Source organism: Lepidochelys kempii, chromosome 7 (genome assembly GCF_965140265.1).
Source record: "Lepidochelys kempii isolate rLepKem1 chromosome 7, rLepKem1.hap2, whole genome shotgun sequence".
Taxonomy (NCBI): domain Eukaryota; kingdom Metazoa; phylum Chordata; order Testudines; family Cheloniidae; genus Lepidochelys; species Lepidochelys kempii.
In genome coordinates, this window is record NC_133262.1 from 9058171 (window position 1) to 9085758 (window position 27588).

Sequence of the window (27588 nt, forward strand, 5' to 3'; positions counted from 1 at the left end):
GCTCTTTTAATTGACTAAGTGATACCCCATCATCTTATGTTTTTACCTCTCTTACTTATGGTCACATATTGTCCTGAATTCCCATTGACATACTGCAGAACAAGTTATCTTTATATTTTTATTAATAAATACCTTGAGAGCATCAATGATAACCAAACATAACTCACCAATCCTGAACATCAGTGGACTTTTAACTGAACTATTGTGCATAGTAACCGCTAATCCACTGCAAATATAAACATGAAAAATACTTTGTTTTCATGCACAGATGTTCATTTAATATAATTACATTGTCTTTCCATATTTTGTAAACAAATTGAATTAACTCTCTGCAATACTTAATATCCGTTTAGCAGGTCAATAAAAATGAGTATTAAATAAAGGAGGAAACATACAATGCTTATTTTACTCTACTGCCCACAGGTTTTAATATAAGATTCAGCAAATGTATATGGGTTCTAAAATTTAATTTAAAATCATCATGGTTCTCCTTAAAGGATATTCTTTTGTAGATGTGGGTGTTCAAACGCAAGCAGAGAACAACTCCTTTGACCACCATAAAATGTCCAAGTGTAGGAAGGAGTGTTGGCATTATTTAACAATATCAACACATAAACCGAAAAAAATCATCACTGTACATCAAGTTCTGTACATTAAGGAGTATTTATACAAATACCATCCACCAAATATTGGCTTCTAAGGACAGTTCTAAAATAAGAGTGATTCACCTGGGATAATCTAACTTCCAGCAAGGCTAGTACTTAAAAGAGACATTTTAGGTTACTCTGAACATCCACATAGAGCACAACATGTTTTACATGGTGTGCAGAATTCTCTCACTGTATGTGCAGATTAATGAGGCTTAAATTAAGTAGTAAAATGAAGCTTGAACAGCATAGTCTGTGGTGTAGTTACATCAGCAACTGCAAGTTCCTGACCATCCACGAGCCCCAGCTCTGAAATAGGAAAAAAAAGAAAGTTGTATGCAATAGATCTATGCTTAATAAAAAAACAAACAAACAGAGTTACAGTTCTACAAAGGCTTAAACAAAACTATCAGAATTCAGTTATATGTAATTCATTAGCTATAATAACCTCAGTGTTAATTCAACCAAAAAGATGACTAGCAGAAGATATTTGTCAAGAACAAAGAAAAAGTAGGTTTCACAGCATCCTTTGCTGACTCAAATATTTTTTCTAATGACATCTGCCCAAATAATGAATGCTATTAAAGGAGTTAATGTTCATCCCCAAAGTAATTTTAAGGACAAGCCTGACTGTATGAAAAGGGGTTAACCAAACTCTACTGCAGGAATTAGTGAGTGAGGAGGTGGGTTATTACCCTCTTATAGGTTTATAGTGAATTAGAAGAGAACAGAAAATGAATATCAGCAGAACAGGAAGAGTGGAGGGGATGTAAGGAGAGGATAACTGAGAAAAATTCTCTACTCCCTCCGTCTTCTGCAATTTGGTTTTTCTTTCTATGGAAGCAGACAGCTAACTGCATCGAAAATCCTGTTCTGTGGTAGGTAATCCCTACAGTTCCTCCTTCAAAAAAATCCCAATTTAACCATTAGGGGAGAGGAATGGGGAATAATAATCCCAGATAAAAAATCAAATCCATTAGTTTTATGACAATCCAGCAATCTGCATATTTGCACATATTTTAAAATGACTTTGTCAGATACAAACCTAGCTCTCTAAAATTAGTCACATACTAATTTTATTTAATTTATATATAATTTTAAAGATTTGTTGCTTAAAGTGCTATTATTGCAAAACATGCAATATGTTATACAGAGGCGTTAAACAAAACAGCACTAAAACTCATGAGTTATCATATCTCTGATGTATATGTATGTCTTGATGTTCTGTGTGACTCAATTAGGCAATACCTTTCAGTGTCTTAGAAAGATTTGGCCTTGTTCGTTCTTCAATTGAAGCTACCGTCTGCAAAATAAATAAATAAATAAATAAAACTTTTTTTTTTTTACATTAAATCAAGCCAAACTTAAATGAAAATGAGTTAACTAAGCAAAAGCAAGCAGATACTGATCACCTGTAAATACAGTGTTTTATTCCCTCCATACACAGTTGCTGTGATTGCTGGAGATTTCATTTGCCTGTATGCAAAACATGAAAGTAAAATATGAGAGCTTTCAGGATAAAATGCAGTTTGAAAAAATCTAATTTTAACATGCTGCAAACTTCAAATTTCTAAAAACTAAATCAAAGAAATCAGAATAGTTGCACACTTACAACGAAGCATTATTTGTCAAATAATCCAAGACCTCCTGCAGTTTAGCTGATGGAGGAAACTCTATATTTTGAGGGAGCTGGCTGCAGGCAGGACAATTCTCCTACCAAAAAAAAAAAAAAAAGTGTAGTAATCAAGCTTATACTAATAGACTTTTTCAAATATACTTATATCAGTATCAGTAATTATTCAAAATGTAGATCTTCGCTATTACAATTATTTGCAAAATTTATAAATGCGTGGATCTAGCAAAATTAATACTTCTGTGAAGATTAAGTACCCAATCCAATACTCCGTGAAATCAATGGGAACCTTTCCATCAACTTCAAAGGGCTCTGAATCAGGTTGTTAGTCACTAACATACAACAATCTATATAAAAAGGTGCAATCAATCTGTATTTTGTTTGGTTTAAAGTTTAGGGTTAATCCTGTATGTTACTGAATTAACTATGTTGTCCTAACCTCTTAATGCCAACAGTTGCTGTTGTGTCCTTAAGGCTATGTACTTTGTTCTGTGAATTATGATTCTTGAGGTCAGAGGGTTAATATTTCCTTGATCCTGCTTTCCAGGCTCAGCTACTGTTTTCCTCCAGCTATATTAGCAAAAGCAATTGCCAGAGTTAGGGATTTAGTCACCTGGCTCACCTTTCTAGACAGGGATTGCAACTTTAAACACTGGATGCAGCAACAATGCCAACACAAATAGCTGGTGGAGAATCCTTCCTGCATGTGGAACTTCTTCCCCCAGCCATTGAGAAGTTTTGACTCAACAGATATAAATATTTCTTAAATAAGGCATCAGTATTTTGTATTTATTATATGATGGTTATTGGTAATTTGATGTGATAGGTGGATCCCAGGCCTACCCCAACTATCAAATAGTCCTCTTTCTAATGCAGTTGTTGCTGGACTGCTTGGCCCCAGCAGAGTAACACTGCTGATCACTGAGAATCTGGAGAACCAATGGAAAGATTTCTTCCCATAGTAACAGCACAGTGCCCAGGGTTGTCTAGTACCTAGTTGTCTAGTTGCCATATCCCAGATATCTGATGTACCCCCAGATCAGCAACAACTGACCTTAATTTACTCCCCTTGAAAGCTGAATAGTCTCCCTGATCTCTGTGAATCTAGCACATCACTGCCTACTAGGCCAATCCTCCCCCCAAAAATATCCTGTACACTCATCAGGCTACTCCTCCATGGGAAAGAAGTTAGACGTATTGTTACTTCTATTTCTAAATATTTCGGAGATATTTAGATACTACAGTGGTGGGGAACAGACACTGAATTTTAAGTTCAGCAAGTAAGTAGCTGCAATTGCAACAGGTGCTATAAAAATCAGGAAACAACCCAGCCAGCCCAAGAGGTTCTTCTGTAATAGTACTAACCTTTCTTTCAGCTTCAAATGTATATGTGTATAATCCATCTACATCATTGAACACCAAGTAGTTATTAAGAGGAATGTATGCACTGCAATGAGAAATGTGTTAATGTTTATACAAGTAAGTTTGTTAAAAATATTTATATTAAAAAACAACAAATTACCTTGTGGCTATTTTAAAAACTTCAGTGGCGCATACAGCTGGAAAAGGAAAAAAACAGTTGCTTTGTTCTCAATCTCAAAATATATCCAAACACACAATCAAAATGCCTACAGATCGAAAGGTTTCTCAGAGATTTAACTGGTAGTACTATACACTAATATGTGGTGGACTTAGTACTCATCTGAGACCGTCTTGGAGATCTACAATGTACTTTTTATCTTTACATTTTTGAGGTAGCAGTGCAACCTCCAAAACTTATGCTTACTCTCAAGTCACAAAGTACTCAGAATTATGCAAGATCATGTGTAGCAGCCATGTAGAGAAAATGGTATAAAAAACCGAAAAATTAGCTAACTAGAAAACGCCTACGTGACCCACTCTCACCCGCCAGTCTTCAACTGCGGCCTCATGAAGAAGCTCATTACCCCTAATAGAAGGGCAAAGTGAAGGAAACTTGTACTCAGATGCCTGGGAACCTTCTAATGAAAGCCAAAGCTTTTCCTTTCAGCATTACTGTACCTGCAATGACGGCATTTGTAGAAGCCACAGCTGGAATGATCCGCTTAACAACCCCTGCAAAGACAAAACATACAGCATTAAGCCTTTTCCAAAACAGTTTCCCCATATAAAGGGCTATGTTACCCAAAATTTGTGCTTGTTTTGACTGCAGCACATTCTATGCTAAGTCACTTTACACCTTTTCCTATAGCGCCCATCACTGTAGTATCTAAACGCTGTTGAAGTACCTTGGTATTTTTCTTGGTATTTATTGTTGCCATTTGCAAGAGGTTACTGTCCACACACACTCACCGAAATGCCAACTGCTGCACTCTCTTACCTTGAGTAAGTCTGTATGTAACACCCTTAATATTGAATTGAGATGCTCTTTCTAAAGACTGTTGGTAAATCCATTGTATATGATCAGGGTCATCTCCATCCAAAGGAACACTCTCTACAGGAAAATTAAAGATATACAGACAAATTTATCTAAATTCATAATGGCTCTTCATCAACATTACTTTTTTTGTCTACAAATTCTAAAGTTTGTTTTAATCCACTAGTCTTGGTGAGAATTAGCACGGTCTTGGAGGTGGTGTTGGCAAAACAATTTAGTTATTAAAACTAATTTCCATATATTTTATGAGCCCTGATGCATAATTTATAAAATCTGCAAGGTCATGACATGGATGGCCATGACACGGTGCATAGGGGAGTCATGGGCAGGGAACTACATTGTGGGGTGGGGGAAGAATAGAACAGGGAGAGCTGGAGTGAACAGTAAGGGGAAAAAACTTATGTGGGAAGGTGGATCTGGTCTGGGGAGGATAAAGAATCCATTTACTGGCCTGGAGAGAAATCTCTCCAATTCAGTCCATTCTATATGGCCAATTTCCTCCAGGGGAATTGCCAGTAGACCGTATCTTGGACTGGGGAGAAGTGGGGGCATTCCTCCAAAGCTAACAAGTTCTGGAGAGTTTAATATTTGAGATTTGCTCAATGCCTTTTTAAACCTCTAAAGGAAACTCCCAGGATTAAAACATTATTAAGCTAGAAATACCTACCGTTTAGCTTAAAAGAGAAAAGGTATGATAATCAGTCTATTAACAAACATCGGGTAGTTGCATTAGATTGCTTCTCAATGATGGGCATTACATGAAGATAAGATTGTCTGATTTTTGTTTATTCTGTGGATAGTGGCCAGGGGGTAGAGTTAATGTTAACTAACCTTAAGTGTGCATTTTCATACTCCCCAGTATTAATTTTTAAGTGTAACTTTAACTTTAAATGTACAGTTTTGTTGCTGGAGGGAAAAAAAACCCTGCATGTTCTCAAGAGTTGAGACCATATAATATTTTTAAGGGCAATGTGAAGATTAGTAGACCAAATATTAGAACTACTTTTTTTATTAAATAATTACATGGACTTTGCAAGATTTGCATCTCTCTTCAACCCCCCTGAAAGTCTCAATACTTCCCCCTCCCCACAAGAAGCATGCAAATATAAGCAATCATAATCAAATGCAGCAGCAAATTTATAGGTATACACAAGGGAAACAAAAGTTCGGCAAAAATATTTAAGCTTTCAAGGGTTTATTATTAATGGCAAATTAATGCCAGTTTTAAAAATTATGAGATACTTTGACAGTGATATAGTATTAAACTCAAAGAATCTAAATAACCATTCAAAGTCAGTAAACCACTGTCATAGACTAAATTTACTATTACTGTAATAAGCAGTGAAAACCATAAGCTACCATCACGTGAATCAATACTGTATCAATTATTCAGCATAATAAAGGGGCATTTCTCAATGGAACCATTCACATGACAAATTCAGTCTGAAATTATACATCTGTGTATTTACATTAGTAACAGACAGTTTCATTATTGGCTTCTAACAATCACATCTGTTCTTTTTTCTGCTGATGGATTAGTAAAAAAGAAAATAAGCAACATGTGATGAACAAGAGATCAATAACTGTTTATTCAACATGATCAGTCTATTGTTTTCTTTCTAATGCAGTTGTAAAATATTTGCTTCAGGCTGAAAACTGACACGTAGGATTTTAATCCAAGAGTGAAGTTTGGCCAGTGGTTGTTGGTAAGGTAAAGTGCAAAATTAAAACAAACTGTTCACTGAATCGAAGTATGATTTTACACCTCTTACTTTGCTGTAAGTGTTTTGATCATTTAATAGTCACATTTTAAATCACTGATTTAAAAAATAAAATAAAATGCAGTGTACTGATTACCTCCAAAAGGATGTTCCTTGGGCCACTGCAATATCCTGACATATTCAATACAATGTTCTGGCAGCCTGGGCATAGATGCAATAGTACACATGGGAAAATTGATCTGATGAGGAAAGATCATAAAATGATTTAACATATATTCTGTGCAGGAGAGGAGAGGAAGGAGAAGGGATAAGTGGCAGAAACTGAACACACAGGGGAAAAAAATATCAATGCTTTTAGTTACCTGAGGTGGATAAAGTTCAAGTGTGCATTCAATACAAGCTGTCATTCCAGGAATAATCACACGAGCGTTTCCTTTAAAACCTTCTGTTCCTCCATCTATCAAGGGTATGATGGAACTTGGATCTAGCATGCCATCTTCATAGTTTAAAAATGACATCTGTTAAAATTACAAGTTTGCACAAGTTGCATAAAAAATTATACCAGATCCAAAGAGTGCCTTCTAAATCATCTATTACTTAAAGATATAACACAACATGACATGCTAAGAAATATTCAGTGTTGTAATAATAATAATCTATACATCCTCCCACTTTTATATTTGTCATTAGATACTTAAGACTTAAACCTCAAATTCATTTCTCATGGAATGTTGTTCCTACAGTCAAGTAGAACAGCAACATTATTAAACCTGCAGAAATTTAAAAAAAAAAAAAAAAAAAAAAAAAGGCACCCACCATTGTATCTGACCAAAATACAAACTAGCCTGTTATTTAGGCTTAGATATAACTATTTCATAGCACGTAACTGTATACTGTACAGACATCAATGGAATATGCAGACCAAGATTCCTTCCTTATAAGTCCCATAAACTGTAGTATGCCTAAATACTTAGCACTTTACATCTGCAAAGCGCAATACAAACATCATCCAGCCCAGCCTCCCAAAACATATGTGGAGGTAGGTACATAATTTATCACCCTATTGTACAGATGAGGAAACAGACATAGAAAGCTTATGTATGGTAGGTAACCGAGCCATTTCAAGGTTAAACATAACAGCTAAACATTTCTAGTATTGTTTGTTTCTGAGAGAGTTCAGTGTGTGTTCACAACTGAATCTGCTTTGATAAAGTAGGTATAGTCTGCCCACACACTGAATTTCCTCCGTTACTGTCAAGATCCGTACAATCACAGGCCTTTTTAAGCAAGAAAAGGGCTACAACTATGAACACAAACAGGCTTTCACCTACAACAGTTCTAGTTTTGTCACCTTTGTTTACAAGGAACCACACTCTGCTTAAAAGTCTATATTGCAGACATCTAGAAGAATACATTGCAAATCCACATAATGCAATTTCATCAATTGACTAGCTGTTGTTACGCTCCCTATTTTCAAACTCCCCACAAGCCAAACATCCATCAACAGTACAATGTCCAGCATCTATTCAAGGATCCTGCTGAAGCCGTGAAATACATGCAAGGATCACATATATAACCTCGGTATCCTCTCAGACAACATGGACATTTTCTGGAGTGGTATTCGTAATGCTATATTACATTCTGCTCCTGGAAAAATCAGTTTCAGACATTTGAGCAAGAATCCTTGGCTTTCTCAGGACGTTGCATCCACATTCATGCCTAGCTCAGGTGGCTGCCATCTTTTATTGACTGAGAAATATTTTTGGACCATGATATGTCCAATCACTTGTGAAACAGGGTTGTGCAAAAAACCAGCGATGAGGAACAGTGGCTAGAACATCTCTAATGAAGGAGACTGTCTGTGTGTGTGTGTCTCTCTCTCTCTCACAGGACCTCATACCAACACACAAGTTCCAATCCACTCAAAGAGAAATCCACTTTCCTTGTGAAAGTTGGCAACTGTGGGCAACCACTGCTCACTGAGACACATGTGGGATTTGGAAAGTCCATAAAAGGGGGCCTTTGTGCTGGAGGGGTGTATCACAAAGATAAGTTTTACTGGGGAATTTGATCAACATAAAATGTCCCCAAAATTAAATTTCTTGAGATAGCTTTCCACTAACTGCATTAGAGCTATAGATGGCACCATTCTGTGTCCATTCAAGCAACGTAAGAGGATATTGAGTGAAAAAAGCTACTGACCTCATGGTGGATCATACAAACATACTGTTCAGCGTTAGGCTGGCCTGACAAAGTACATGATTGAGCTAATTTTCAAGAATTCTAGACTGCTCGGGAACATACAAAAATGCAGTCTCTTCGCCCTACGCCATAGACAAAAATTGTGTCTGCCCCAATTGTGATCCCGGGGGAGAGCGTGGCTAGCTTATGAAAGCTTACCTTGATTACTACATAGTGACAGGTGTTACTTCAACTACTTGGTTCAGCAAAGCCAGAACGGCTGCAGCCGTACAGCAAGATGGAGACACCTCCTGAAGAGACATTACACTTCTACTGAATAGGTCATTTGCTCACTTATTTTGCATTTATGAAAGCAAACAGGAAATGTTCACTAGTGAGTGGATAGAACAGGCAAATGCAGATTTGGCATTTCATCAGCCAGACCCAGATGCTTTGGTTAAGGACATCACAAAGCTGCCAGTAAGCAACATGCTAATATTAGGGATGCCCTCTGCTAGTATTCTGCAAGTGAAGCAAATGGGAATGACAATGCCGATAGTTATAATCACAGTCAATTTACTTCTTACACTAGTAACAGTTAATCAATGCTTTTCGATGGTGAACTTGAGAGGGGATATAAGTCCACTAAATCACTTGTACATGAAACAAAATCTCACACAATATGTATTTTAAAACAAGTTTTATTCAACTATAAAAAAACGAACACGTGCAAGGGCAAAGACAACCACATTGTGTTTGCACAGTGCCCAAAGTCAGAGATCAAAATAACAAATAAGGGGTGGGAAGAAGAAAGTGGGCAGGTAGTAGAACTACAGATAGTGATGCTGGAAATTGGCTGAGGTCTAGGCTGTCTCCGCTGTCCTGCTGGAAGGCAAGCCAGGAAGTGCGTAACAGAGTAGTATTCCAGGGCAGCGGGAACACTCATGAAGCATCACTGCTAGAGGGGTATCTGCTGGAACAAGCCTGGTGGTAGACACGGTCGGGCTGAGAATGTCAGGCATTCGTTTTTTAAAAAGGCTCACCCTATTCCCCATCATCTGCTACATTGCCATGGAATGTTGCTCTATTTCCAGCCAGTTTATTTCCTTTTCGTGTTCCATATAGTTTTGCAGTCTCTGATCCTTCTCCTCCTACACTGTCAGATTTCCACATTCTAAGTTGTTCTCAATAAACAGCTAAATTTGTCAAGCTCACTTCTTCTGCCATCTCCTCTTCTTGGGCTCCAGCAATCAGGCTCCCTCTGTAACTTAGGGAAGCTATCAATCCTTGATTTCTTCTTGTAACGGTTGTTGAGCTGATCTTAACATTACACTCCTTTGTTCTTGCTAATGTATGCTGTCTCCTCCGCTTTCTAATAGCGACTTTTGAAAAAGAAATGAAAAGCAGAAGGGTTAACAGGGATATTTAATTTCTCTTAATCTGTCTCACTGGCAGCTGCCCACCACTAAAATAGGGAGAACTAAAATTTGAAGTAAGTGTCCTTTTTTCAAGAATAGAGGTAACTTTTGCCACTTTTGTGAGGAGAATAAGGAGGTGTTCAATTTAGCATGGGGTCTTACACACATTTACTGTTAAATCCACTGGTGAACACTGTGGTTCTGTATATCCTGAAATTAAAGTTCCTAGGTTACCTCAATAAAATGTGGATTAGTTTTTCAAGTTGATTATAAGTGCCAAGACCCTGGTTTAGGGAGGAGTCATGAAAGGCCAGTTTGCTAACAATCTCATTGCTGAGCTACAGGAGCGAACAACCGAGTATTTCACTACTCTAACACCCAGAGATTGGAGAAAGACTGTAGCTAAAACAAACAGTTATCAGCATTAGTTACATAATCTGGTCCTATTGGACAGAGATTGGACTGATCCACTCAGGTCATGATGTCTACTAGCTACAAGATAGAGTAAGTGGATTTGGCTTTAATACCATCAATGGGTGTTTGAAACTTTCACTTTTTAATATCTTTTTCATGCTATTTTAGTGCTATTATACGGGGCACAGTACTCAAGGGGAAGCCTGGGATCACTGGAACTTCTATGCAGTATGACAACATAAGGTGGAGTTGTTGGTCCCAGGATATTAGAGAGACAACGTAGGTGAGGTAATATCTTATTAAACCAAATACTTGGTCCAATAAAAGTTATTACCTCAACAAACTTGTCTTTCTACCAGCAGAAAGAGCAAAAAGAGGGTTCTGGCAAAGGCAGGATCTGGCTACAAGAATGATGGTGGGGCGAGGGAACTGTGAAGGGCAGCATGCGCCATCATATTTTGGGGGGAGAAAGGGAAGAAAAATATCGGTCTTTTGGCCAAACAGCACTCGTAGGAGGGGCTCAATACTATTCTCACTTGCTCCCCATAGATGTGGAAAGAGTGAAGACTTCCAGCCTTAATGGCCGCAGCATCCATTCACACAACAACAGCGATGAATCACTAACATATGGACCACATTTCTCTCAACTCAAGCATACAGTTGTTATAAATAAACTACACCTTACCTGGAGAGTCTGCTCCTTCCTCTATTCCAACACTTAGCTGGGATCTACAACAGCAGATCCACAAAGTCCAGGTTCATGACCTGCCAATCCAATTTCCGCTTATCAATTCACTTCTCCTGCCCCACCAGATGCTGCTCCGTTGTCCAATGACATGGGAGGCTCAGTGAATGCCTTGGGCCCAAGACTATGTTTTAACATGTTGTAGACAGGGAAAGGTTTGCCTTCCTTCGAGAGACATTCGTGTGTTGTTCTGGATCCAAATGAACGACATTTTCACGCTCTTAATTTTATCCTAAAGTACTGCTTTGCATTATGCCTTATTCTAAGCTTGACCAGATGCTATGACATGTGGCATAAACAAAAGTGCCCTGGAATGAGAATCAGCTCAGAATGGATCCCCTCATCACTCCAGATATCGAGAGCAGCCCTAACACATTTGGCTCAGACCAGCAAGCCGCACAATCATAGGGCAACTGTTGCTGAAGGAATTTCCAAACCAAATGCAGAAGATAGCTAATTCAAGAACATAGTGATTGCACAGAAGTGAATGATTACAAGGTACATGTTTTGTTATGGCAGGTGAATGTAGAGCATTATATACAGGTATAAAACTTCATGTAGGATTGCCATGGTATGCACTCAGCATGGGACATAAATGCCAAGGAGCCCTGGTCTAGAGAGATCACTGAAGGATGAGCAAGAGCACTGTGGAATTGTGTTGGGAGGACTGATAAACTAGTGCAGCTGTAAACATCTCAGGTTTACACAGGTAATGAAATGGTGCTGTTAAAGGCTCATACAATATACTGGAGATGGTGCAATTAGACTCATACGGGATAGCTTGCTAAATTCTATGGGGTGTGGCTGCAGACATACTGTTATGCATATGCCAAGTGCCATAATTTGTTCTGAGGTCTGGAGAGGTTAAGTGAGTTAACAAAATGTTACACAAGTCAGTGGTAGAGGCAGGACTGAAATTTAGGCAATCTTGGTTCCCAGTCCCATGCTCAAGTCCACTAGACCTTGCTGCCTCAAAGGCATTATCTTAACTCAAGGAAGTCCCATACTAACAAAGAATTAGCTTTTGGGGACCAAATCCTGCTTGTTGTACACAACTTCTGTGATTACTCATGTTTACAAAGAGCAGGATGTGCCCTTAATATATTATTTTTACCTGGTACCACTAGAAAGCCATTGAAAAAAATCACAGTTGTCTCACTCATGTACTATTAAGTGCATAGTCCCTGAAATAAAGTGTCAGAAGGTTTTTGGTGGTTTTTTTTTTTTTAAAGAATTTAAGAATAAAATCCAAAGTAATACAAGATAAATACAAAAAACTCACAGGAGCAAGAAAATTCAAAGAAACAGAGGCATCCCTACCTTTAATTCATCCCACTGAGGCAATGAATAAACACCAACACCAAGGAATAAAGTGGTGAGTAGTAATGGAAAAACAGTTTAACCTGAATTCCCTTATTTATATTAATTTAAAATTAGATCCTGCTTTTACTTATTTGTTTTGAAGTAAATGTAATGATCACTGAAGGTGTTGGATTGACAGCCCGGAAGACAGAGTTGTTTATTCACAGAGCACATTAGCACAGGCAGCAGCAAGGAAAACTTCTCCGTGCTGCCAGTCACTGTATCTCAACGCTGGCCTTGATGGACCAGTTCTAGGTATGAAAAGAGAGAGCTAAGTCTCTATGCTCATTTAATCCATGGCCCTTCAGAATGCAAAAAAAGGACCAAACTAGTGCCAATTACACTTGTGGATTTTGTGATGCAGATAGCTGTCCAGCAGGAACTGGAACTCATGACATGTAAGACACTCAAGAAAAAAGGATGAGCTGGTTTTAGTGGCATTAAAATCCATTCATAGTTTACAGGTAAACTGACATTTTTCACAAAATGTAATAAAATGGTATACATTTCATCATGATCCACAAGGAGTTAGAGGTTTAACATCTTACATCAAAATAAAAATATACTCAAATATGAAATATAACGGAAAATGTACATCTTTACTATTATCTTAACCAGTTTCACAATTCTCTTTTAACACCATTTGTTCCATACTACTGCTATATGTTGCATAAAGCTGTTTAAATTTCACTATCTATACTCAAATGATAATGATGAACTTTAGAAAGATTAAAATAAAGTCTTTACCAGCATGCCATTTATCCATCTTCTTGCAATTATAGAGTCCAGACCACATACAATAATATGAAATTCTAGAAGAAAAAATTTTATTTAAAATTTCAATGTGTTTTCCTTTAAATAATCAATATATTTTATTCACACAACAGGAATGAAGTTAACTTAACTGTGCTATGTAGTTTATATGAAAGTTTCACTTAGAAGTTCTGGCTTTTAGTGAATAGTATTTTCTGCTCACTTGAAAGAAACAATAAAAAGTGAACACAACTGACTCAACCAAAAAATGGCAACCATCAACAACTACAGTGCTTTCCCAAAGCACATGTGGAGAATTTGTATACTTGCAAATGCTACTTACGTCGATAGAAAGTTTCATCCATATCCTGAATTTTTTTAAAATGACTGAATGTATATGCAGTAAAGGAATATTATGGTAATTAGTACTTTTATAGTATTATAACCAAATCTAGATTAACAAATACAAAATCAGTAAATCAAAAGATCCAATGATGTATCAATATCATTTTATATAGCACTTTATTAATATTTATATTAAAGTAGTGATCAGAAGCCTCACAATGCCTGGAAATTTTTTGGACTGAAGTTTGGACTATGAAATCGTCGGCTATGAAGACAACAATAGTAGCCCCTCTGGAGAGTGCTGTCTAGTCCCTTCACTCTCATATTACTCTGAAGGCGATGAGGAGCATGGTCTGAGCTTAACTGCGTAGAAGAGCTGTGAAAGAAAGGGAACCTGGAGCAGACCTCAGACACCAGTGAAGTTGAACTGGGAGTCCCCTGACCCCAGGATCAGTCCTACCACAGTAAGGGATACATGAAAAGGGTAGCAGGGGAGAATTCCCTGTTGAAAACCAAACAAGAATATAAAAAGAGGAGGAGACAAGAGTCTGTACGAGACAAATCAGACTGGTGAATAAAAGGGTGGCACAAAGAGACAGGCTGGACACCAGAGATGACATCACTTTAGGTCCAAGAGTCAATGCTAGTGCAGTGCTGGTCACAATGCCAAGAGCAGCCATAGTCTAAAAAAGTCCACAGCAACACAGAAAAGCCTCAACTACCTTAATAATAATAAAACTATAATAATAAATAAAAACATTAAGCTTTCCAAAAAGGGGGCCAGTGGGAGTAACAATGGATTCTGCCAAGTTTCAACTTTCAATCGGAAGAAACTGAGTGGTGGGTAGAGGTGTGTCCCTTTACGCATGCTGACCAGAATGCAGAAGGATATAACTACAGAAGGTGTAACCACAACACATATGGCTATCTATCTATAAATAACTGGTAGGCCCAGGAGGTTCCATGCTGGCCATGCTCCTTTTACATTTTTCAAACATATTTCATTCTAGCTGATGAAGACGTTTATATTTATCACAGATTCTTACTACATACTGTAAGGAATAACACAATACATACACCAAAAACTACTTCGATGCCCATGTACACTTCTGCTGTTCTACAAACTAATGCCACAGTGGGAAAGAACTTAAGCCATCAGTCCAAATAGTAAGTTATTTTTTGAACAAATGAAAAGAAGTGAAGTTAGAGTCTTTAAAATTAAAAAGCCTGACCAAGTACAGCAATCTTAAAAACACAATTAACTTCAATGGCTATTACTTCTCTGAAAGGATACGGTACAACAGCACAATTAGGAATTCGGTTGTTTAGAAATTCTGCTGCAACCTCTGCTTTAGGTCGTCCAACATCTTTGGGTCTGAAAAAAAAAAAGTGCTTTTAAAATTCTGATTCTAATAGCAATCATTAACCTTTGAGAATTCACATCTTACAAATGATTTACACAAGATGAAATATTACTGTAGGAGAATCTAGTAACAGATACTATTAAGGAGTATTCCTGTCATTTGTTAAATGGTTTTTACTTATAACCTTCAGACATAAGACTAAACACATTTAAAGATCTTCATAACAGCTGCTGATACAAAATATTTGAAAATCTGGTGGATATTTTATTTTATTAGGCAGGAAAGTGGTATTTGTGAAGCTAATACTTTAATATGTATAAATTCTTCTATAGTATTACTTATTCCATTATCTTAAGTATCAATCAATTCACTGATGCCTATGTATTACTTGTTAACAGCTTTATTCTGTTTAATTAAAAAAGAAAGGCACCATACTTGTACCCAATAGAAAACTCCTTTTTGTATGCTGTTTAACAATAACAAATTTGATTTCAATTTAAAATTTAAGAAGGTATTAAACCAGAAGTCTGGGGTCAAAGTCTACTCTCAATTCGTCATATGCAACTCCCATCAAGAGCAACTGAGGACAGAACTAATAAAATGACTGGAGGGGTCTTAATGGGCAACTTCACCTCGAATGGTCTCTTGAAGTGTTCACTACTTATGCAAAACAATCTGTTCCACCTTGTATTTAGCTGTGGCAGTCTGAGTACATTTCCCAGACCTGAAGAAGACATCTGTGTAAGCTTGAAAGCTCGTCTCTCTCACCAATAGAAGATGTTACCTCACCTACCTGGGCTCTCTAGAACAGACAGAACACATGAGGATAGATCTTCGTTCTGAGATATTTAGAAAAGCTAACTTGACTTGTTACATTTAATTTGTTGTAGACATTGATCAAGACTACAACTAACAATATTTCAATTAGAACTTTGTTCAGCAAATTGTACAGTTAATTTGAGAAGCTCACTGCAAGTCCCTAGGCACTATATGCATTAACATTTTCTATATTTTCTACCATGCCAGCTATGACCACAATTGATTAGATTTTATCTTATTTTTTAATCTTGGAAAGCCACCAGATTTCCTCATAGAAATTAGAGACGGAAGACTTTCCTACCTAGACGCTCTAGTCTCTCCCTCAACCGATTCAAGACTGTTTTCTATAGGACATGCTCTAATAATTTACTTTTATGTATAGAGGATGTTTGGAAGTGTGCTGTCAAAAAAATCCCAACAATTACTTTTATACTTTTTAAAATAGTATTCAATGCTTATCCATGCCTGCAATAAGGTATTTAAGAAAGCATTCAAAGTTGGGAATAGGCAAGATTAAGATGCTTGCTATAGAGGCTAATATTTACAATAATTATCATCTTGCATATATTAACCAACATCTTTTAAGAGATGAGGGACTCTAATCTCCACTCTCTGTCTTGCATCTTATTTTGCCATTGAAACCTGTGAAAATTGAGTTCAACCTGGCTGTAAAACGCTACCAAATCAGAACAGTAAGAATTTCAGATTCACTTTGCATAGGTGCAAGACACTACAAAAAAAGGTGCAAGGCAGTACAGAATCAGGCCTCTGGTTTAGTTAAGAATAAGCATTCCCTTGATATGAAAAGCTAGTTAGCAATGTTGATGACATTCTACTGGACTAAACAGATACACAATCTAAACATATGCCTTTTGCTTTCAAATCTAAGAATATTTAAATGATGAAAATATTACTTACCGAAACAAAAATTGCCTATTCAGATTAGAAACATCTATCGTATCCATGTCAATAACATGGATTTGTCTAAAACCAGACAATGCCTGTGGAAATAAAGTGAAGCTTATAAGAGGAAGTGAGATCTTTATAGCTCTTCAATAACACATTCCAAGTGCTAAAGGGTTCATAAAAAGCCAGCATCTGAAGGAATCTATAAATGTGTTCAACTCCATATACAGATTGGCAAATGGACATAAATAACATGCAACCGGTTGACTTTTTTTCCCTGCAATAAACATTCTAACGTTAGACTAACTAAAAAAAAGTGCATGTCACAGATGTAGCCGGTGTATTCTGTAGTACTAAGGCTACGTCTACACTAGCACTTTTGTCAGTCTGGGGTGTGAAAAAACACACCCCCTGACCAATATAAGTTTTACTGACAGAAGCGCCAACATAGCTACCACCACTCGTTGGGGGTGGTTTAACGATGCTGACAGGAGAGCTGTCTTCCATCGGCATAGAGCAGCTACATGGGAGACCTTACAGTGGCTCAGCTGCAGCGGTAAAACTGTGCCACTGTAAGGTCTTCAGTGTAGACGTAGCCTAACACTTCATGCTTTAGGGACAGTTCATTTTAAAATTGGTTTTGCAAGAGTATGATGAGAAAGTGTCGGAAATATTAGTATTGTAATGCTTATGTGATCAGTGACTGGACATTAAAATGCATATTACATACATTTTATGTAAGTAATAAATTTGAATTTATGTGCAGTCATTTTCTGGTTAAAATACTTATTACAAAAGCTGGTATTTGGAAAAACTGGGTTAAATACATTAGAAATGGTCAAACTATGTTTTGAATTTAGGACACTTAAGATGAAGGAGACATTCACACTTAGGTGCTGTTGTTTTGTTTTAGCCCATCTTACTGCAGTACAAGGAAGATGGTAATATGCTGATTTACAGTATGAATGGTACCTGCACAACCACAGGGGATAGAATTTTTTTAAATAAGGTCAGACTTTGCAAAAGAGTAAACTCCGCAGAACTATCTTAATCTATTTATCCCTTGCCTACATGGTTCAGAAATGTTCAGGCAGAAAGTTAACGCCAATGCAATTTTAAATACTTTTAACAACCATTTCTGAGTTATGATAAATGCAGACTGGGACTTTCCATATCTGTGCTCAAATCACAGCTGACAATAACCATGAAGAACTTATAGTCAATACTGAAGTACAACCAGAAGTGCAAAATCACCTCATTATTTGACACAACTCAGCAGGCTTAATCTCTCTGCCACTGATGATCTGCCCAATCCTGTTGCTAGTCCAGCCCATCCTCAGTAATGAGGAATGGTACTACAGCACAATAATGTCTACAAAATTATTGTGGGGCTGATCCAATAGTTTAATGATAGTGCCCTGACACTATCACACAGAAGACTTGTCTGAATTGCAGTAAAAAGAATTGAAATGCTATGGAGACAAGCACACTGCCTCAGAGGAAGAAAATGCCTTGTGTTACTGGACAGCAACCCTCCTGCCATAATTATGGGTTCCAAGAAGATTTCAGTTCTGTCCCATAAACCAGCAAGGATACTGGGCTGCAACATGGCTTCTCAAAAATAAGCAACCATCAAGCAGAATAGGTAAAATCTGAAGAATCTGATGAAGAACCTTGTCCTCCAATTTCTTATAGGATTAATATTCAATATTCTCACACATATGAAACATTTATTATTTGACATCCAAGAATGAACACCAAGAAGCCATATTATATGTATTAACTCAAATAATACTGTATTCAAAGCACTAATTAAACAGAAATCAAAATCTATTTTTTTTAAAGTAAAAGCATGTGTTCTTAGGCAGCAGTAGCTAGTGAGAATTTAACAGTGGATATCTGAGTGCTGCATGTTCATCTTGTTTCACTGGATGATGCTCAGTTGTCATTTTAAGTTCATCCAAAAGTCGAAAGAAAATTAAGTTAGATTTTAAACTGAACCATCAATATTTATTTAACATACTTAAACAGTGTTCTGTATCAGATGACTATTTCACTTGCTACCATGAATTTGATTTGAGATTAACTTGAAACTACAGCACTTCTTCTGATCCCTGAAAGAGGCTTTTCAGAGCAAAGAAACTGGCAGGACAACACTTAAGCGACCATCTTGCAAACATTTGCACACAAGAATAAGATGACAGAGCAAAAAAATCTCCTGAGGAAAGGAGTAGAATTCCAAGAAACAAAGAGGAAAATCAAAGTAATTACCAGATTTTTCAGGAGTTCACATCCTAATCCTCCTGCTCCAATAACTAGAACTTTACATGTGTTTAACAAAAAGTCGAGAGGCTGTAAAGAATTAAAAAGGATATTAATATTTTGAATAGGAGAAAACTAAGATTTCCCCATTGCATCACAAAACATACGATTAACTTACAACTTCTAAGCGCCTATAATACTTTTCTTTGATCTTGGACTTTAACAGGTGTTCGGTCCACACAATTCTTATATCTTGACTAACTTTAGTAAAAGATGTCTGCTGATTTCAATATTTCTTTCATTTTTCCTATTTTATTTTGCTTGTGAAATAAGCAATGTGCCCGCCATCTTCCCTGTCAGACACAAAATAATTAATTTGAAGATATTACGGTTCCTTTCTCCCGCTGAAAAGGTTTGCTGCCACACAATACAAAATGAAAGTAAACCTAGAGACAGAAAATATTGTTGGCCTAAAGGGTAGTGAAATACTCGCAGCATTGGGTAATTGCTCTCTGTGGACTATTCCACCAGATATTTATCTTGAACTGGAAACTGATGGAACAGTACACTAATGATAAAAAGGAATAAAACAAATATTCTTGATAACAAACAAGAATAAACTGTGAAATGCACTGAAAAAAGGAGAGAGAAAAACAAAAATAAATGAAAAACAGAAAACCTCTTAAAAAGAACACCTTGAGAAAAGTTTTTGTTTTGCTTTTTAACATAAAGCAAGAGTGCATTAAAAATAGGGACGACAAAAGCACAGGCTGACAATCCAGAATAAAATGGAAAGTAGGAAAAGGAAGAAAAGCGGTAAGAGATAAGAATTTTTATAAAGTGAAAAATCAATGTAGGAAAAACAATGAGAAACGATCAGGTGAAAAGGAACTAGGAAACTGTTCATAAAGAAAAAAGTGGGAGCAATACAGAAAGGAGGGAACAAAAGTTAGTGGGGAAAAAAGCAAAATAAATCAAAAGTACTCACTTATTTTGCTATTTACTTTTTAATTTTTTGTAATTGCCAAGGCTAGCTTATACATATCAGAATTGATATGAGTGTGACACATAGACTCATATCAGCAGTTCAAATAGTTATCCCACCTTCATTTATTGAGTTTTGCTCATTCCCATTAAAAATCTCCTCCCTTCCCAATACAGTAGAACCTCAGGAATTACAAACACCAGAGTTATGAACTGACCAGTCAACCACACATCTCATTTGGTACTCAATCAGGCAGCAGCAGAGACAACAAAAACAAAAAAACCCACAAATACAGTACAGTACTGTGTTAAACATAAACTACTAAAAAAATAAAGGGAAACTTTAAAAAAAGATTTGACAAGGCAATGAAACTGTGCTTGTTTAATTTAAATTAAGATGGCTAAAAGCAGCCTTTTTCTTCTGCATTGTAAAGTTTCAAAGCTGTATTAAGTCAATATTCAGCTGTAAACTTTTGAAAGAACCAGAACGTTTCGTTCAGAGTTACGAACAACCTTCATTCCCGAGGTGTTTGTAACTCTGAGGTTCAACTGTACTGTGACTACTTATGATTAGCTTAATTCCTTGTTTATCTGGGAGATAATTTCTTACTGCACCCAAAATTACTTAAAACCAGTAGAAAGTTACTATTTTCCAGTTCGAACTTCAGGAAATAACCCACACGCACTGTACAATTTATGCATATATTACCGAGAAAGCTTGTAGCTGACAAAGAAGTGTGAAAATGTAGTAGTCTATTTACAACACTGTATTTTATTCTAAAATCATACAATTCAACTGATTCACTTTAAACACACACATGCATTTTTAGTTATCGTGCATTGCTGGATGGTACACCAATAAATGTGTGTTCACATTAGTTCGCAACACAACACTACAAACATTTTTATTTAAAATAAACGTTTCTCACTTGAGTGCCTGGCTCGAAATCAGGGTGTGTGAATGGTCCAGATCGCTCGAGGAACTTCTTTACATGGTTCCAGCGACCTTCCCAGTCTCCAGTGTCCCCACACCCACCATCAACAGCCATTCTGCACAGAACATAGTAAATTCAGCTGCAAAAATCAGTAAAGAAAATGCCATACCTCTACAGCTTGTTTTCCATCAGTTGTGCTAAAAGAAAACCAAACTATGGTCTAATCCTGAAAACATGTCCACATCTGTTAACTTTACTCCAGTTCTGGTTAAGCACATGTGTAAAGGTTTGCAGGACTGTGGCAGCTAGAGAGTGTTTTTGACACTACAGAGTAATACTATTAACTACACACCAAAGTCAAAGACAAATATACACTTGAAAATAATCTGGCTAATTACCTATAATCAGCTAAAGGTGATCTGGAAAGAAAAAGTGAGTGCGCTCTTATGGTGGTTGTTTGTTTCTGATGTACAAAGAATGCCTGAAGGAGTTTTTTCTCAGCTCTTTTCCTTAGAACTATCAGGAATGTCAATGTATTCTTGTATTTCTTTTCTATGTCAGACTGCTTAGGTGAGTCAGATAAGCATCTTAGGTGCTCTCAGCACTTAGCAGGGGTGGAGTGTTAACAGTTTCCCTTCCATGCATTTTAAAAAGACATTAACAAAAATGCCAACTGTCTGAATAAAAGTAATTTCTTCTCAATTAACGAGGTGCCACTTTCATTGTACCTATTTGCCAGTTAAGCATAGAGTATTCCAGGGCAGACAATATAAAATTATTTGTGTTGTTAATTTTCTTTAAAATTAATTTAATTATGAACTACTAAAAGTAACCTGTAAAGGGAGGAAAAATGTGTTATGGCCTCTTTTTGCTTTATGATGTAAAAGAATTCCTTAAAATTTTAATTTTATATCTCAAAATATCTTTTTGGAATACTTCAGAACTGGCTTACTCACTTCAATATTGCTTTTAATTTAAGATCACTCATCTCTTTTAAATTAATCCATACACGGAACAAATAATCTTTCCCTGAAAGAGCATGTCCCATTAAAAAATTTAGTTCAACTCAGCCTCTATAATTACTGTTCAGTGTTAGAAAGAGCTGCGTAAATTAAAAAATAGTTTTCCAGTCTTGGGCATGCACACCCAACTTTGACATATGCAAGATATGTAGTTTGTTTTCTACTACAGATGTTCTTTATATTTCTCATGCAATATAAGATTAATTCATTAATTGCTAGGATATATTTGTCTCCCTCCTCCTCACTTGTCAAAAAACAGGGAACACCAGCTATAGTGGCAAGACACTGCATACCCTTTTTTCAAAATTCAAAACATGGACAATAGGGTTAACTCCATTATAATTTTATTTGATGCATTTTTTAAAAATAAGCTATAACCCTGCAAAAGACTTTCTATAATTTGGGAACAAAAACTTGTAGTAAATAAAGTGTTAAAAAAACCCTACCCTCAAACTGGATTTGTCTGAATATTTCACAAGCTGTCAATATTTTGACTATTTTTAGACAGTTTGCTGAAATATCCCTGGGGGGTAACTATCAATTCTATGGAGTTACACCAGTTACTAATTTATGAAGGGCTTAATAACAAGAACTACAGCACAAAAATCTCTTTTGTAATTGAAACTTGCTTCACTTTCTTCTGCAGTATGTACAATTCACACTCCCCTCTCTGACTCTTGGATCTATGGATCCTCCTGTTGTACATTGGTTCTTAGCATGCATGGCTACTAAAGAAATGCAAATCTCACAGATGTTTTTAACTTATTTTATTTGCACCACAAACATTAATCTGTATCCTGTGTACTGTAATTTAAAAGTTCTGCTGGAAATAAATGTAGAGCCGTGCTTGGTGGTGTTAAGAACTGATTTCTGTGCTTTTTACATAGAATCTAAATGTATCCATTATCCAACTGTACTTTTTTTCATGGGGGGAGGGGAGAGAGAAGAGGACTATATTGTTCTTAATTTACAGTTAACTGTAGGCAGTAAGATTTGGTTTTGAGTTAGACACTTTGGAGACCTGCCAAATCTGTTGTTTGAAGTGAGGTGTTTTTTATTCATTTTTAAAGTCTTCACTTTTGCAGCACCATGGCATTAGCAATTCTCTGTGTAATTACATTTTGATTAAGGATCTTAGAATGTATTTCAACTAACTGTTTCAATTTCTCATTTTTAATTTTCAATGTCATTTTAACTGTCACTGTATCACAGTCCTGATGATGTCCCAGGTCCCACTCTTTCCTTCTCCCTCCCAGCTCCCAAAGCTCCACGATTCTGAGGGGCCCTGTCATCAGCATGCAGCCAATATGCCCAAGAACCTCTGTGACCCCATCCCAAACATACACATGCAATGCCTGTGAGCCTACCTCCCAGGCTAAGTAGCTACATCTGTTCTGTGGTCTTTAGGGAGAGGGTTGCAAGCAGAAGGAAGGATACAGCTTGAGGGTTCCCACATGTTACTTCTTGGGGAGTGAGGGGAGGTGCATAGAGTCTGGGGTTTTAATAAGCCAAGGCAGCTCTTCTGTAGCCTGGATCTTTAATTCTCAGCAGCTAAAACAGCCACCACCTCAGGCCTCTGCCCAGCAGCACCGCCTCTCCCAGCACTGCCAGGCCATACTCATGCCAAGCCTCCAGCACCCCAAGCACCAACCCCCTCTCCGCAGGAGATTCCTCTTCTCCAATCCATTGCCCAAACCCCTTAACACCCAGGAGCACACACTAACCCATCCCATAGCAACTTCCTCCAGTCCCATAGCTCCACCTCCTGCCAGCCTGCCTCGCGCTGCCCCGTCCCACAGCAGCTTCCTCCCACCCCATAGCTCCACTTCCTCCGACCCCACCCCACCCCACCCCAGTCCACAGAAGCTAACCTGTGCCTGCAGCCCCCTCAACCCTAGCTCACTACACCAGGCCCAGCAGGCTCCCAAAGCCCCAGGATCCAACTCCCGACACCCGCCCCCCCCCCATAACCCACCTGCTAGTAACTGCCCCACCCCTCCCCCCTCAGGCCCCACACTAACCCACCCGCCAGCTCCACCCTACCTGACCTCGCACTAACCCCCACCCCCCGGTAGCAACGTCCTCCGGCCCCCCTTTCCCCAGCCTCGCACTAACCTCCCGCCGGCAGCCGCCCCGCCGGCCCCGCCCTACCCCCCTCCCAGGCAGGCCTGACGCTACCCCAGCAGCCCGGCCCTACACTGCCCGCCCCGCCGAGGCCCCACCACCGCACTAGGCCCCGCAGCCCGGCCCCACACTAACCCATCCGCCAGCAGCTCCTCTATCCTCCTTCTTTTCTTCTCCCTAAAAGAGAGAGAATAAAAGAAGGGTCAGTCTCGCGCTACCGAGCCCGGGGGGAGGGAGCCCGGGGCCCACCGAGGCCCGAGGGAAGGGGGGACCACACACACAGCTACTTACGGCTCCTCGCCATCCGCCATATTTCCCTCTGCTTCCCACAATGCCCCGCTGCCAAACCGCCGCGGCCCTTCGGGCCGAGCCGGCCAACGGCAGCGCAGCGCCTCTATGGGCGCAGCTCAGCTAGAGCGCCAAGGCGGGCGGAAAGACCATAGAGAGCAGCTGGGAGGAGAGAGCGCCCCACCCGGCGGGGCGACGTAGTTCCTCGGGGGTGGAGGGAGGGAGAGAGGGCGCGCGCATGACACGTGCTTCCAATAGAGGGCTAGTGTAGAACTCAGCTCCACAGCAATAATGTAGGGAATGGACCCTCTCTAAGGCAGTGCTTCTCAAGCTATCTGATGTGGGGGACTGGCAATTTTTTTTCCCCAATGTGCGCGCAGACCGGCAGCCGATGGCTCGCGGACCGGCAGCCAATGGCTCGCGGACCGGCACCGGTCCCTCGCGGACCACCTCTTTGAGTCGCACTGCTCAAAGGGACTCCACAACCTTAATCGGCCCCCATAGAACTCATCCCTCTAGCCACAGTGCAGGGTATAGTCCCCTATAGGTCATCACAGAGCCAGCATCCCAGGGAAAAGCCCACAGCACATCTCGCTTGATTGCCAAACTGTAGGGCATAGGTCTCCAAAAAACATCCCCCCTTGCCCAAATGAAGGGTATAAGCCTCTGCAGAGTTCACTCCATAATACAAGGTGTAAGCCCGATAGAATTCCCCTTCACACATAGGTAGGTCTCTGATCTGATTGGGGGGAGGGATAGCTCAGTGGTTTGAGCATTGGCCTGCTAAACCCAGGGTTGTGAGTTCAATTCTTGAGGGGGCCATTTAGGGATCTGGGGCAAAAATTGGGGATTGGTCCTGCTTTGAGCAGGGGGTTGGACTAGATGACCTCCTGAGGTCCCTTCCAACCCTGATAGTCTATGAGTCTATGATCTGATTTCCTAAAGCCACTATTTATGCCCACAATGCATAGGAGGCCCTGTCACTCAGCCTTATGTCAATAATGCAGTGTATAAGAGTCTATAACTCACTCCTACAGTCACAGCAACGGAGAGCATAGGCTGATGAAAGCTGGAGTTTCCTCTGAAATTCATATTACCGTTTCTATACAGGCTTGAGGGATCACTGTCAAGCTCTGAGAGATTCACAATCTGTGTTCACTGCACTTTGAACTCCTACAGCCTCATGGAGTAAGAAACCAGATTTCAAAACCGCCTCTTGCCTATTTAATGCAGAGCAATAATCATACAGCCATCTGACCAGCACATCTTCTTTATGTATTTTATATGTTTTTTGTTTTAGTTTTTTTCTTTTTTTTATTAGGGAAAGTGTGAAGGTGGTACCAATTATAGAAAAACTGAGGAATCCAGGATGGTTTGGGCATGTGAAAAGAAGACTGGAAGAATATATGGGAAACGGTATTAATTTAGAAGTGGGAAAGTAAGAGAAGTGTTGGAAAAGAACTAGATGGATGGATGTTATACAAAATGATCTGATTAGCTGTGGAGTTTATGAAGCACTGCTTCAAGACAGACTGGAATGAAGAAGGACTTGAAGAGCCAACCCCATATAGATGGGACTAAGGCTAGAAGAAGAAGAAGAAGAAATGTATGTTTTATCTTATCAGTGTTATCTGTAATTGGCCTTCTGCCTGAACAGAGGCTGGTACGGACAATCTCATAAACACTAATGGATTGAGTAATAACAAATATGAGTAGTCCCATTGTATCCAAAGGAGCTGCTCATGTGTGTCAAGTTACTTACTCCTATTAGTTTTTGTGATATTGATGCCTAGGGAGGTTTCTGTGAGGTTAAATGGAGTGGGGAATGATAGGATGTTTTTGCAGTTCACCTCCCTCCATTAGAATTTAGGGTGATGGAGAGAAGTTTTCCATTCTTTTCATCCCAAAGCAAAAAGCAGAGGGAATGAGATGGTCCAAAGACTGCAAACACAACATATGTGGAAAGTAATCTCAAAGACTACTGAGCGACATTGCACAAACCCCTTTGACAACTACATCCTGACAGGTAGAAGCACACACAGATCATTAATATATTTAAAATAAGAATTCGTGAACACCCTCTACACAATGTAGGCATCATTTTTGTTGAAACCAGGGCTAAAGTGAGGCCTGATCCAACTCCCCTTAAAGTGAATGGAAGTGGGATTAGGCTCAAAAAGAACAAGATAACACTAAGGTACCCTTCCCCGTTCAAAATGATTAATCTGTATTTCTTGCTGAAGTTTCCCTGAGTATTACATTGATTGAGTGCTGCTCTGCATTTTGTGTAGCTGCTTACACTACTATTTGATTTAATACATGGATTTTCCCCTCATTTTGCAATGGGGTAAATGACATAGCAACAGTGGGTTGTGCCCTTAGTGCACGCTTTATTATTTCTCCTAACAAGATTTGATGGAATCGGCCTTTGCTGCTGTACTGATGGCTGGAACTAGCCATCATCATTACTTGAATCACATTGACTTCAAACACATTTCTGCAACACGAATAGTTTAGAATTCATGAAGTGATTTCCATTAAAATAGTATGTTAATTTCAATGTTGATGGTTACAGTTTATTGAACAAAGGGAACAAGCACGTGGCAGTGGCCTGTATGTGCTATAAAACATCAAATGCACTGATGTAAAATATTTTATGAAACATCATAAGCATTTCACATCTTACATTAATATGATTCCACATTTGCTTTATATGTATTTATCTGATCCTTTTGTAAAAATTTCGTGTCAATTTAATACATATATATATATATATATATATATAAACTAATGCTCCTCCCTCCCCATTTTCAGTAAGTACAATAATGTACACAATTAGCCCTAGACTCTTAATCATCTGACCTGATTGTAGATTTCTCCTGGGTTTGACCAGCAGTAAAAAGGCCTGCAACAATTCTCCAATAGGCTCATTCATGTCATTTTATTAAATTACTGAGCGTCTCTGCCTGTGACGAGATTCGCCCAGCTGCTACGATCTCATCCACCGAACCGCAGGCCCATTTGGGATTATCGCGAAAGACTGTTTTGCGACCTCCACAAAAAAACAAAAACAAACCCCAGACCTCGAGGGGGAAGACTCCTTGTCGAAAATGCGGCATTTAACGGACCGCTCTCGGGTGCTTGCCACATCGCGTCTCCTTCGCGCTGCCCCAGCCAGCCACCCCCCTGCAATCCGCGGAGCGGAGGAAGTGGAGGCGTGCAGAAGGGAAAACAAACCCCTCCTGCTGC

At 38.7% G+C, this 27588-nt stretch overlaps 1 protein-coding gene across 8 annotated transcripts; it reads right to left on the reverse strand.

The window, feature by feature from the left end:
* Positions 1–104: 104 nt before the first annotated feature.
* On the reverse strand, positions 105–27577 carry UBA3 (ubiquitin like modifier activating enzyme 3). Of its 8 annotated transcripts, none has more exons than XM_073351069.1 (18): positions 27202–27577; positions 24187–24228; positions 20900–21020; positions 18996–19076; positions 16737–16819; positions 14930–15010; positions 13634–13677; positions 13285–13349; positions 6780–6935; positions 6554–6656; positions 4640–4753; positions 4321–4374; positions 3803–3839; positions 3646–3727; positions 2260–2360; positions 2060–2123; positions 1896–1950; positions 105–956 (listed from the first exon to the last, which is right to left on the reverse strand). In XM_073351069.1, the coding sequence occupies exons 3-18, from the start codon at positions 21017–21019 to the stop codon at positions 868–870; spliced, it is 1329 nt and encodes a 442-aa protein (XP_073207170.1). In that variant the 5' UTR covers position 21020; positions 24187–24228; positions 27202–27577; the 3' UTR covers positions 105–867. The 8 variants fall into 8 exon arrangements, with proteins under 8 accessions (XP_073207170.1, XP_073207168.1, XP_073207171.1 ...); XM_073351067.1 differs by lacking the exon at positions 27202–27577 and adding an exon at positions 24343–24465; XM_073351070.1 differs by lacking the exon at positions 27202–27577 and adding an exon at positions 24343–24379 and having other exon boundaries at positions 20900–21044.
* Positions 27578–27588: the final 11 nt, after the last annotated feature.

Coding starts and splice junctions, on each gene's coding strand:
- UBA3 (XM_073351067.1), bottom strand. CDS start 24,362: ATGGCGGATGGCGAGGAGCC. Junction 13,678..14,929: donor CCTAATTGTGCTGTTGTACC/GTATCCTTTCAG, acceptor ATATACATTCAG/TCATTTTAAAAAAATTCAGG. Junction 6,657..6,779: donor TTGAACTTTATCCACCTCAG/GTAACTAAAAGC, acceptor TTTCCTCATCAG/ATCAATTTTCCCATGTGTAC.